Raw genomic sequence first — 12,924 nt, 5'->3', positions numbered from 1 at the left:
ACTTCTAGGACATCATCTTGCCTCGTGCAGTTTTTTTTTTTTTTATCTTTTAGTTAGACGTTATAAGCTGTGAAAGGGTATGTAACATAAACAATGAAACATGGAAAGCAAAACAAATAAATAAAAATTTCAGTTTGAGAAGGGGAATAGTCACCTTTATTAAATTTAAAGATTGCCTTTATATGCTTTAAAATTATTTTTGGGCCTGGAGAGATAGCTCAGCAGTTAAAGGAGCTTGCTTGGGTTTGATTTCTCAGTACCTGCATAAAGCCAGATTACACAGTGGCACATGCATCTGGAGTTCTGATTTTTATCACTCTATTTCTTTCTCTGTGCTTGAAAATAAATTAAAAATATTTAAAAAGACAATAAAATTACTGCTTAGCAATTCATTTCTTTAGAAATTATTTTAATACTTAGAATATGAGGTTTCTTATAGAAAATTACTCAGATTTTAAAATGAATCTCTTTTGAAATAAAAAAAGTTTTAACTCTGGATTTTTATTATATAAAAATAATAAGAAAGGGCTGGAGAGATGGCTTAGTGGTTAAGCACTTGCCTATGAAGTCTAAGGACCCTGGTTCGAGGCTCGATTCCCCAGGACCTACGTTAGCCAGATGCACAAGGGGGCGCATGCGTCTGGAGTTCGTTTGCAGTGGCTGGAAGCCCTGGCGCACCCATTCTCTCTTTCTGTCTGCTTCTTTCTCTCTCTGTCTGTCGCTCTCAAATAAATAAATAAAAATAAACCAAAAAAAATTTAAAAAAAATAAGAAATATTCCACCATTCTGTTGTAGTTATTGTTTATATCTTATACATAACCTTTTGTTTCTCACATAAGACATATTTATAATGTTTATACACATTCCCAAACACATGAAAACCAGACTTTCATATTGATGGTTTAGAGCATCTATGATACAAAAACAAAAGGAAAGAATTTTGAGTCTTGGAGGATTACTTAATAAATGTTGTAGAATCTTGGAAGACTTTGAATCTTTTCTCTTAAATATTTTTAGAAACTGGAAGAAAGTGTTATACAGATATTAAGTATGTGCCATAAATTGACAATTGATTTAATCTGCTTATTTTAAAGGAGAGCTGCCCAGAAGTTGCTTCAGGGATTGGAACATTGCCTCCATTAGAGGGGACTTCTACTACCTCTTCAGCTGCTTCTTCCCCCAGTTCAATCCCTTTTCCTTTGCCTATGAGTAACTACCCAGAGAAAAGTCCATTTGACCCTGTGGAGCAGCTGGATTCAGGTAATACTTTCTGGCTTTCAAAAGAAATGTGCCTTTTATTCCTTTTGTTTTCATTCTTATCTCAAGGACAATAGTAGCAAGTACTTGTAGAACAATAGATAATATACATGGAAACTTAAACCCTGGAAAAGGAAATTTACCTGCACAAGACCCCTCTAAGCTTCTCAGCATGGGGACTTTTATGCTTTACTTCTATTCTCTATTAAAATAAATCTTTCATAACCTTCAAAAATAAATGCTGAGGGTTGGAAAAGTGACTCAGTGATTAAGGCACTAAAGTGGCACTTGTATCTAGAGTTTGCAATGGCTGGAGGCCCTGGCACACCCATTCTGTGTGTGTGTGTGTATGTGTTAATAAATAAATAAAATATTAAAAAAAATAACTGTGAAAATTCCGTGAAGTCCATGGAAATTACATTCTTTAGCATATAGATGAAAAACGCAAGGCTTAAAGAGGTTAATTGGCTTTCCAAAGATTATTTGGTTAATAGATATTATGGACAGGATTTGTGTGGAAAACTTCTGGCCCATGTGATGAACAACACTTAGCCAGTAATGTATCACAGTGGCTAAAGAGAATAGGGTATGAATGAAAGCAATTCTAAGTAAGCTAATTGAGCTACCAAAACACAAAGCCATGAAAATAGAGTGGAAACTAGCTGGGAAGAAGAAAGGGTTCAGCATGAGGGAGAGGGGACAGGAGAGGGTAATGGGCCTTGAATAGGATAAAAAGTCATTATATACATGCATGAAATTGTACATAGATTTTTAACAATGGAGCATCAGATATGGACTTAAATTGATCTGATGTTACATGCTAGCTCCAATGTTTATTCACTTTATGACTAACTTAATTTTTCAAAGCCTCAGTTTTCTTTATAATGGGTTTAGTAGTGTCTAATTCAGAGTGATTGTAAAGATTATATGAGCTCATTTCCTCTATAAACCCCTTATTAAATATACTTAAGATTTTTATTCACACCTCAACCTCAATGCCTGTTTGCTATAGACTTCATACTTGAAATGATTGTTATCCCACATATTCTACATAATTTTATTTGTTGACATTGATCTACCTTAGGAGAATTTGTCTGCTACTATAGGTGTGTTCTTGGATGATAGGAGATGAACAAGAAACCAGTACCAGGAGATAAGAGGAAACAGTGGGTTTGTAATTACAATGATAAAACTAAGCTTTGGAGATTAAAAACCATGGCACAGATAATTTTTAGTGTCTTTGAGATCAGGAACGTAGACAAACATTTGAAGTAGTTAAGAACCAGGGACTCAGACAGAAGCAGGCCATGAGAATGAGAATATAAACAGGAACTGAATAGTGAGCTGAATACATAATCCAACATAGAACTCTCATAAGATTCACTTTGAAATAAAAATCAGTGTCAAATGTTGTCCCTTTAATTTTTTAAATGTTTTCTATGTGTTTATGAGAGAGAGATTGAGACTAGGCATGCCAGAGCCTCTAGCCACTGCAAATGAACTCCAGACACATGTGCTACCATGTGCATCTGGCCTATATGGGTTCTGTGGAATCGAATCTGTGCCCTCAGGTTTCACAAGCACCTTATTCACTAAGCCATCTCTCCAGCCCCAAATGTTGTTCTTTAATCCTGGATCAAATAGAGAAAATAATGACCTATGCAGCCTATTTCCCCTTTACTTCTTCATTCCACATTCATGTCTCAACCAATTTTTTTGTTGTTGTTGTTTTTTGGTTTTTCAAGGTAGGGTCTGACCTGGAATTCACTATGTAGTCTCAGGATAGCCTTGAACTCACATGATCTACCTCTGCCTCCTGAATATTGGGATTAAAGGAATGTGCCTCCATGCCCGGTTCATGTCTCAACCCTTAACACTCAGGCTTCTGTCTGCATCTTTCACAAATATTAGGCTCCTGCACTGAAAACAGCAATGCAGATATGAATTGAAATACATCTGGAAAAAAGTAATATGGAAAGTGTTATAAAGAATATGTTGTAAGCCGAGCAGAGCGTGGTTTTGAACGCCTTTAATCCCTTCATACGGGAGGCAGAGGTAGGAGGATCGCCGTGAGTTCGAGGCCGCCCTGAGACTACATAGTGAATTCCAGGTCAGCCTGAGCTAGAGTGAAACCCTACTTAGAAAAAAAAAAAAAAAAAAGAATACCTTATAGGATACAGAGGATGTAGGTTTGGAAAATAGAGTAGTTTGCATAAGCTGATACCACCTTGCCTCAGAATTGACTGAGGAAAAAGAAGTCACCAGACCAGATCTATATTACATTCCCATTAATAAACATAATACACCAAAGTTTTCATTTTCCTGCTAAAATTTAGGGTATCATTCTTGTTACTCTTTTTGTATGACAGCCTCTCCTATCTTTGAAGTACTTTGCATGAAAATAAGTATAAATTTTCCCACTTGGTTTTCTTCCTTCATCTCTCAATAATTGTTTCCTTACAACATTCATTTAGATTAGGAATTTGTAGACCATGGCTTATGGGCTAAATCTGTCCAGCAGCATGTTTTTGTGAATTAAATTTTAAAGAAAACCAGCAATATCAATTCCTTTGTATATTGTCTTGTGGCTGCATTGATATTAGGACAGAGACTTTCATGGTCACAGAGCCCCAAACATTCACTGTATGGAATTTTAAAGTAAAGGTTTCTTAACCTCTGATTTTTTTTTAAATTTAATTTTATAAAAATTATAGCAGGTTATACTTTAAGCATTGTACTTATTTATTTGAGAGAGAGAAAGAGGGAGGGAGGGAGAAAGAGAGAGAGAGGGAGGGAGAGAGAAAGAAAAAAAAGAAAGAGAAGAAAAGAAAAGAAAGAAAGAAAAGAAAACAAAAGAAAACAAAAGAGAAAAGAAAACAAAGAGAGTGTGGGAGAGAATGGGCATGCCAGGGCCTCCCAGCCACTGCAGAAGAACTCCAGATGCATGCACCCCCTGGTGCATCTGACTTAAGTGGGTCCTGGAGAAGCAAACCTGGATCCTTTGGCTTTGCAGGCAAATACCTTAACTGCTAAGCCATCTCTCCAGCCCCAGGTTATACTGTTTTATCCCATTGCCCCAGCTCCTGCTATCCTCGAGGCTCTCCTCAATGGAGTTATGGTATTTACTGTGGGGCTATGAAGGCCTCAGTCACTGTGTGGTAGTGTAACCCCTGGTTATGATCAAAGTGAGTAATTCATTCTGACTTGCTGAAAAGAACATGGACTATAAAATCAGACAAACCTGACATTAACACTGGGCACTAGAAAGGTCAGTGAAGCTTACTTTCTTCATACCTAGTCTCGTGTTATTACAGGATTAATCTAACATATGTAGAATTATTGATACATGAGAACTATTCCATGTAAGCTGCTTTCTTCTATCCTTTCCCTATACCTTTATTATTGTCAGGCTCATTTCACACCCTTCCACCCCCATCCTTGCATACCTCTCAAAATTCTGCTTATCTGTTCATGTACCTGCCTCCTTAGTGAAATCTTTCTCAATTCCTAACAATTGTATGTGATTTCTCTTTACCAAGTATCATTCCCTTCTAGAATATGGGTTCATTAAGAGTTAAAATTTAAAAGTTGCTAATTTTTTATTGAACTTAATGTATATCAAAACATTTATTGAAATGATAAATTATCAAACCAGTTCAAAGGTAAAAGATTTATATGATCTGAAGAGAAACTAGAGTATAGATCTAGACAATTAAAGAATTTGTTATTATTAGTTATTGTCTCTGTTTATTATCTCACAAGGAATAAATCTGAAATGAATTGTTGCTTATTCAGTTGAAAGGATTTAAAAGGGAAAGATCAGTATAGATGACATTTTTGTGGAAGCTTCACTAAAGAGCTCTTCTAAAATGGACAGGTGCTGAAAATAGAGTGCAGTGAAAGATTGAGAAAAGTGTAAGTTTGAATAGAGTTTTGTGGCTTAATTCTCTGCTGTATGATATAGTAACAGATTTCTGTGAAAAGTTCTACTTGCTTCTACTGGCTTGTCATTGCTCCATAAAATGACTAAAACTTAGGAAGTAAACACAATAATTATTAACTATTTCACATAGTTTCCAAGAGATAAGAATCCAGAAGTAACTTGGCTGTGTGGTTCCTGATCAGAATCTTATATGGGATTGCATTACACAGTGAGAAGACTTGGCTGGACTTCTGGCTCATTTTCATGACCATGAACAGGACATTTCACATTACCGCCACACGAATTTGTAAAAACGCTCACATTTTGACTTCCTACAGAATAATCCAAAAGAGAAGAGAAATAGCATATATGTGTGACTAACAAGCTACAATGCTATAACATTTAGGCTTAATTTATTTAATTGATCATATATCTAGAGACCAACCTAGTATAATATGAAAAGGGAACTACACAGAGATAATTCCAGGAAGTTGTGGGTCATTGGAACCCTCTTGAGACTAAACCCCACACTCAATACCTGAGTAGTATTTTTCCCACTGGAACATTTGCTGTCCACATGAATGAAATTGTTATATAGTTGGAAGCAAAGTTGTCAAATTTTTAAAAGAGGTTTTAAAGTATTTTTTTTTTTTTTTACTGTGAATGACTACTGTTCAACTCCAAACAAGATTAAAGGACTTTTGGTGAAATCGTACCCCTGTGTTGTATTACAGAATAACTTATTTTCTATACAGTTGCTTTTTTCCTTATTTTTAAAATCTGGATTTGGTTTTTCCCTCTTTTGTTCATTCAGATTATTTTGAAGATAAAATGATCAAAGAGAAAGAGACAGAAAATTCTTTAACAGTGGATTCAGAAAACCTTGGAGAAACTACTGATGTCTTAAACATGGTAATAATTTTCTATCTAAACATGAGTTTGATACAAATTTTAATTCATCATGAACATGTATGTTCATACTTTCTGTCATTTTATACACATAAAAGCTACTTTGCTTTTTTAAACCTTTATTAACATATATTAGTAGTGGATTTCACTGTGATATTTCCATACATGTATATATCCAGCATTGATCTGTATACCCTTTCCATTGTCTTCTCCTGTCCCTGTCCTACCCTCACTCCCTTCTATCCCCCAGTCCCCTTCTCTACCCTAAGACTCTACCTTTTCATTTTTAGGTCATTGTTCTTTTTTAGTTTCCACTTAGGAGAAAGAAAATGCATTTTTCTTTCTTTGTTTATTTTGCTTAACTTAATGTTATATCTATTTTACTGTTAATGACTTGATTTAATTTTTCTGTATCGCTGAATAATGCTTCATTGTGCATATATAGCTATTTTCTTAATCAGTTCATCTGTTGACAGTTAGCTAGTCTGATTTCATATCTTAGCTATTATGAATTAACACTGCAATAAACATGGATATACAGGCATCTTATTTGTATGTTGACTTCATTTACCTATTGTATATATGCATGCATTGTAGCATAGCCCAGTCATAAGTCATATGATTGTTTCTATTTTTCGTTATTTATTTTAGAAAATTTCATGCCATTATCTACAATGGCTGTACTAATTTACATTCCTACCAAGTGTCTAATCATACTTTTGGTTTACATCCTCAGACATTTTCCATCTCTAGTTTTATTTATCTGGATCTTCTTTTTTTTTCCTTTTGATTAGTTTATCTAAATGTTTATCAATTTTGTTTCTCTTTTCAGTTTCATTTTTTCATTGATCATTTTCTCTCCATCTATTTCTATTCTGAATGTTACTGTTTTAAGTTTAGTTTCTTTTTTCAAATGTTTTATTTTATTTATGTATTTATTTATTTGAGAGAGAGAGAGGCAGATAGAGAAAATGAGTATACCAGGGCCTATAGCCACTACAAAAAAAAAAAAAAAAAAAAACAACAACAACAAAAAAACCTCCAGATGCATGGGCTACCTTGTTCATCTGGCTTTATGTGGGTATTGAGGAATTGGTCCTGAGTCCTTTGGCTTTTCAGGTAGGTTCCCTAGCAACTAAGCCATCTCTCCAACTCTTGGTTTCTTCTTGTTCTTCTAAGACATAATTAGATTAATTAGATTATCATCATGTTATGATCTTGCTATATTTTTGTTTATTTGTTTGTTTGATTGATATAAACTCTCATGGGTATTTTAATTTAGCTTTTGTTGCATCCCACGGGTTCTTGCATATTGTGCTTATACTTTATATTTGATTTTAGGAATTTTTTAATTCCCCCTGAATTATTCAGTGACCTACTGTTTATTCAAATATTTATTGTATATTCTTCATGTATTTGCATAATTGCTACAGTTTGTCTTGCTGTTGATTTATGTTTTTATTCCATTGTGGTCATAATAATATGTAAGAAATTACTTCAAAGTTTTGAATTTATCACTATGTTTTTATAGAAATATTATGTGGTCTATTTGGAAATTTCTATGTGCTAATATCAAGAAATTTGTATTTCAGCAGCTTTTGGGCAGAATATTCTTTTAATAGAGAGAGAGAGAAGTGGGGAGGGAGGGAGAGAGAGAGAGAATGAGAGTGAGTGTCTGCCTCCCTGCCTGCCTATCAGGGCCTCTTGCCTGTACATGTTAATGGCAGGTACATGTGCTACTTTTTGCACCTGGCTTGTCTTGCTAGCTTGGGAATTGAACCTGAATTTACAGGTTTTGCAAGAAGCATCTTTAACCACTTGGCAATCTTCCCAGCCCCTTGTTGAATGGAATATTCTGTAGATATCTTTTAAGTACATTTGTTCTGTACTATAATTTATCTTTAAAGATTCTATTTTGATTTTTTTGGCCTGGTTGAGAATAGTGTATCAAATTCACCACTGTTGATATATTGGAGCCTATCTTTCCCTTTATGTCTAGTAGTACTTGTTTTGTAAAATTGAGTGGTCTATTTGATGAATATATATTTATAATATGACTTATTGATAAATTGCTCCCTCAATCCTTGATAAATATGTGGTATCCTTATTATTTCTGTTTTTGGCTTAAAGTCTATTTTGTGTGTATATGTGCCCCATGCACACTTGTGTATGTGTGTGTGTGTGTATGTGTTGTACATATATTAAATATATGTACATACATATATACAGACGCATTCCTGCTTACATTCATATCCCATTTGTAGTCAAGCATGGTGGTGCATGCCTTTAATCTCAGCAGTCAGGATGATGAGGTAGGAATATCACCATGAGTTTGAGGATAGCCTTGGTTATATAGTGAGATCCAGGTCAGCCTAGATGAAAGTGAGATCCTTTTTCAAAATCAACAACAAAACAAGTCCTAATATTCTATTTGTTAGAAATTATTTTTGTCCTTTCTCTTTTAGTCTGTAGTTTTGCTGGTGAAATAAATTTTTACAGGAAGCATGTTGCTCCTTTTTTAAAAAATCTAGTCTACTAATCTGTGTCTTTTAATAGGTAAATTAACACAATTTATATTCATGGCTATTATTTAGAGAGATGTAATTGTTTCTAATAGTTTGCTTTTTTTTTTTTTTTTTTTTTTTGGTTTTTAGAGGTCAAGTCCCACTCTGGTCCAAGCTGACCTGGAATTCACTATGTAGTCTCAGGTTGGCCTAGAACTCATGGCGATCCTCCTACCTCTGCCTCCCGAATGCTAGGATTAAAGGCATGCACTACCACACCTGGCTTATTTTGCTAATTTATTTATTTTAAAATAGCCTATGTTCTTATTTTCTCCTCTTACAATTTCCTATCATCTTAGAGTTGATGGTTAACTATTGTAATATTTTTTTTTCTTTCCTCTTTCTCATATGTATATCTGTGCTTTCAATTCATTCTTTTCCATGTTCTCATGATTGTATTTGCCTTTTTTTTTTTACCATTATTGGTATAGGATTCCCTTAAATATCTTCTGTAATATTATGGTCCAGTGACTATATATTCCCTCTATGCTTACTTTAGGAAGTCATAGCTTCTCCTTCAATTCTGAAGGATAACTTTGTTGGATATGGTAGTAATTTTGATTAGTACTTACTTTCTATTATTTTCATGAATTGAAATACGTGCCCTCCATGTACTCCTAGCCTTTAGAATTTCTGGTGAGAAATCATCTGTTATTCTAGTGGGCTTATCTTTAAATATGACTTGGTGCTTCCCTTATGCAGCTTGTTTGCTTATTTGTGTATATGTGTTTATTTTGTTGTTAGAGGCAGGTTCTCTGTAGCCCAGTCTTTCTTGGAACTCTCTGTGTAGTCCATACTCTTCTTGAACCCATGATGATTTGCCTGCCTCATCCTCATGAGCATTAGTATTATACATATGAGCCACAACGCCTGGCTTTTCTTTCCAACTTTCCATGTTCTTTCTTCTGTACTTTTAGCAATTTATTTATGTCATGATGAGGTTATTTTTGGTCATGTCTGTTTGGAGTTCTATGTGTTTTCTATACCTAAATATTAAGGTCTTTCTTTCCTTGGATTTGGGATAGAGTCTACCATTATGACACTAAATAAGCTACCTGTACCTTCACATACAGCACCTATCCCTCTGCTATGCTTAATCCTTTAATGGTGTTACAGAGATATTATTTTTTTTTCTATATTGCTGCTAAAATATATTGTGGTACAGTAATTTTCAAATTCTGGCATTCTGTGCTCTATTTGATCTACATTACAAATATAGTCTTTTCAGTTTTCACCTATGGCTTTTTATTTTACTTGGTGAATTTTTATTCCAAAATTATAATTTATTCTTTTTAAAATATTGAAATGTTCATTCACAACTTATATTATCTTCTTTAATTATTTCAGATGTTCATTTGTATTATCTTATATCTCACTGAATTTTATTGTTCTTTAGAATTCTTCGTTCAGCACATCATACCCTTCAATAATCTGGGAATTTGTTAGTGTAGAATTGTGAACATCAGAAGGTGTTATATTTCCTCAACATTTCATATTTCTTGTGTTTCTGTGTGCATATTTGCACTTTTGGAGGGAGGGATATATCTTACACTTTTCTAGGAGATCTTCCTTATTATCCAGCCTTTTTTGTATATATGTCATAATGCATCAGGGTTTTGTTTTTTTTTACGTAGTGTTGAATTTAATTCCAACTGAACTTTATGATATAATCTTCTGGCTTCTTTGGCAGTGCTTTTTACATGGTGTACAATGTCACAGTCTGAGAAACTCACTTTTCTATACTCTCAGTCTTTGCTAGTAAGCAAAATCAGTACAACTGGTTGCTCTTCCAGCTTCTGCTGTTGGGATTTCTAAGCCATTGATTTTCAATGAAAGCATCTTCCTTTCCCCTCATCAAGGCTCTCGGAGGGATTTTGTCAGAGTCTGCCCCCAGACTAAAGTGACTTTCTATGCTGCTGTCTGCTGAGCTAGTGAAATGATAGTGCCTGGAGCTCCAATCAGGAAAATGAAAGGAACTTTTGATTCCAAGAGTAAGCTGTAAGTTCAGACAATAAGACTCATCTCAAGATGGCTTCTTGTCATAATTCTGTGAGAACAGCCTGTGTACTATGGAGAAGTCTTCAGGAACCAGATCACTGCAAAATCTAGGACTTCTATTTCTTTAGACTGTGTGTCTTCCCCAGGCTAGCAGTGTAAGTTTTACAGCTAAACCTGATTGGTGATTGATAATTGGTGCCATAGTTCAGAGGAAGATACATATAGGCTCACAGACTCAGAAAGAAAAATATTTCCTGTTTCATCTCATCTACAGAATCTAGATTTAAAAGAAAAAGGTCAGGAAAGTAGAAGGGGGACTATTTGAGAGGAGGAGAGCAATCTAAGGAGAGATGGTGATAGAGGAGTAAGGCTGAAGTATGTATTACACATGTATGAAAATATTGTAATGAGATCTATTATTTTGTTTAATTAAAAGATTTTATTTAAAAGAATATATCCACAGAGGCTAACCTTAGAAGCATGGTAACCTATGCCATGGATTTCCATAAATCCCAGGTACCAAATCCTGACCTGTGGAACTCACCAGAGCACTGTCTTTCATCTGTTCTTCCCTCTTCCTGTAAAGCTGCCATGTGATTGGTGCCAGGGCACCCTTTATTCCCATTATCCCATAATTCCATCCTGTTCTGACTTTGTATCTCTCCACTGTTTCAATCCAGTTCTCTTCTATCCTCTCACCAGGTAGTTCCTGATGTTTTGTCTGTTTGTTAATCTTTTTTTTTTATTTTTTAACATAGTGTATAGTTAATATCTATTTTGACATGATTTTTATGACAGTTATGAATATATCATACTAATATCTGAATTACATTATACATATATTTTAAATATGTTAATATACAATGATATAAAACATTAATTCTTTATATTACGTATTTTTATTTATTTCAGACACATATGATGACCTTGAGTTCCAATGAGAAGTCATTAAAATTTTCACCAATCCAAAAACAAAAGGTATAATATGGATAGTTGATATTATTATGGTGGGTAAGAACAGTTTTAATTACTGTTCTTTGAATGTTTTTGGAAAGAACACAAGAAAGGTAAACACTCTCTTATATTGAAATTTAAAAGACGGAGGAGTACAATGTAGATGTCCTCCATCTGGCATGTTCATTGGTATGTATTTTCTGTGATGCAGCAGGAACAATTAGAAATTTATTGCTAGAATTTTCCTTCTGAGTTACCCACCTAAGTTATGATTCTTTTCTCTCCAGCAGTAGATTGCAACTATAGTTCTTACATATAAGAATTGGGTACTGTTTATATAACAGAATGTGTTTCCAATTTTGGTGGTGTATTACTTTGAGTGTTCACTATGCTGACTTTACTTGATCATATTCATATATTTTCTAAGTTCTAAATTTTGTGATGTAGTGAGTATTTTCTATAGTATTTTTTGGTTTGATTTATAAAGGAAGGAATGTTGTAAAAGCATGATTAAAATAAACAATTTGAAATTAATAAAAAATTTCATGGATGAGCTCTTTAATGCATAACAATGGCAAGAGGTTGTTTCCACACCTTATGAAATACAGAACTGCTTTAAAATATTTTGCTTTTCTGGCTATAAGAACCAGTGAGCTAAAATGATGAGGATTTTGGAAATTAGTAAAATAAAGCAGAGAAATGTAACTTATAGGGAGAAAAATGCTATGGGAGACACTTAATTTCAATTTCTACTAGTCTGGCCACATTGTTAAATCAAAAGGCCTTAAAATCTAAGCCAATAAAATATAAGATAAACATAAAGTGAGTTATAAAAATTATATCTAGTCTTTTATATTAGTGAGAAGCATTGGTGAGTAACAGCATGCCTTTGAATATGTGAAAGCTATTCTAACATATATGTTGTACAGGTCCATGAATATTGTCCACCTTAATGAATTACTACATACCAAGTAGACATTTACCTGTGTCTTTACTCCCTCTTCTCTTCAACTCTGGTCTTGGCCTCCTCTGGGCTGCCTTATTGTGTGTTGGGGAAAGAAAGGCTCATACATTTAGAAATAAGATCTAGCAGTTAGATCTCTTTCTCTTGGTACACTGGAAATAAATTTCAGGTTTTATGACTTTTTAAAGAATAGTGGAAATGGAAACCAATTTCAAACTGACATATGTTTTATACTTAACATAGTTCTAATAAGTGTAGGCTATGTCAGTCCTACCTTAGTGAGTACAAAGGATTTGTTATCCTGTTTTAATAATTGGTTTGACAAAAGGTAATAAACCCTTTCCCAGACGTAACA

At 34.1% G+C, this 12,924-nt stretch overlaps 1 protein-coding gene across 4 annotated transcripts in view; it reads left to right on the top strand.

Moving 5' to 3' along the window:
* Rpgr (retinitis pigmentosa GTPase regulator) overlaps positions 1-12,924 on the top strand; it is a 57,433-nt gene that overhangs the window by 23,150 nt on the left and 21,359 nt on the right. For all 4 annotated transcript variants that reach the window (XM_045141000.1, XM_045140999.1, XM_045141002.1 and 1 more), the window contains 3 exons: positions 1,096-1,261; positions 5,995-6,092; positions 11,564-11,629. In XM_045141000.1, coding sequence (XP_044996935.1) covers positions 1,096-1,261; positions 5,995-6,092; positions 11,564-11,629 — 330 coding nt within the window. The remainder of the gene's footprint in view (positions 1-1,095; positions 1,262-5,994; positions 6,093-11,563; positions 11,630-12,924) is intronic.

Source organism: Jaculus jaculus, chromosome X, assembly GCF_020740685.1.
Source record: "Jaculus jaculus isolate mJacJac1 chromosome X, mJacJac1.mat.Y.cur, whole genome shotgun sequence".
NCBI classification, from domain to species: domain Eukaryota; kingdom Metazoa; phylum Chordata; class Mammalia; order Rodentia; family Dipodidae; genus Jaculus; species Jaculus jaculus.
The sequence above is the reverse complement of the archived record's forward strand: the minus strand, read 5'-3'. Positions and strand labels throughout refer to the sequence as shown.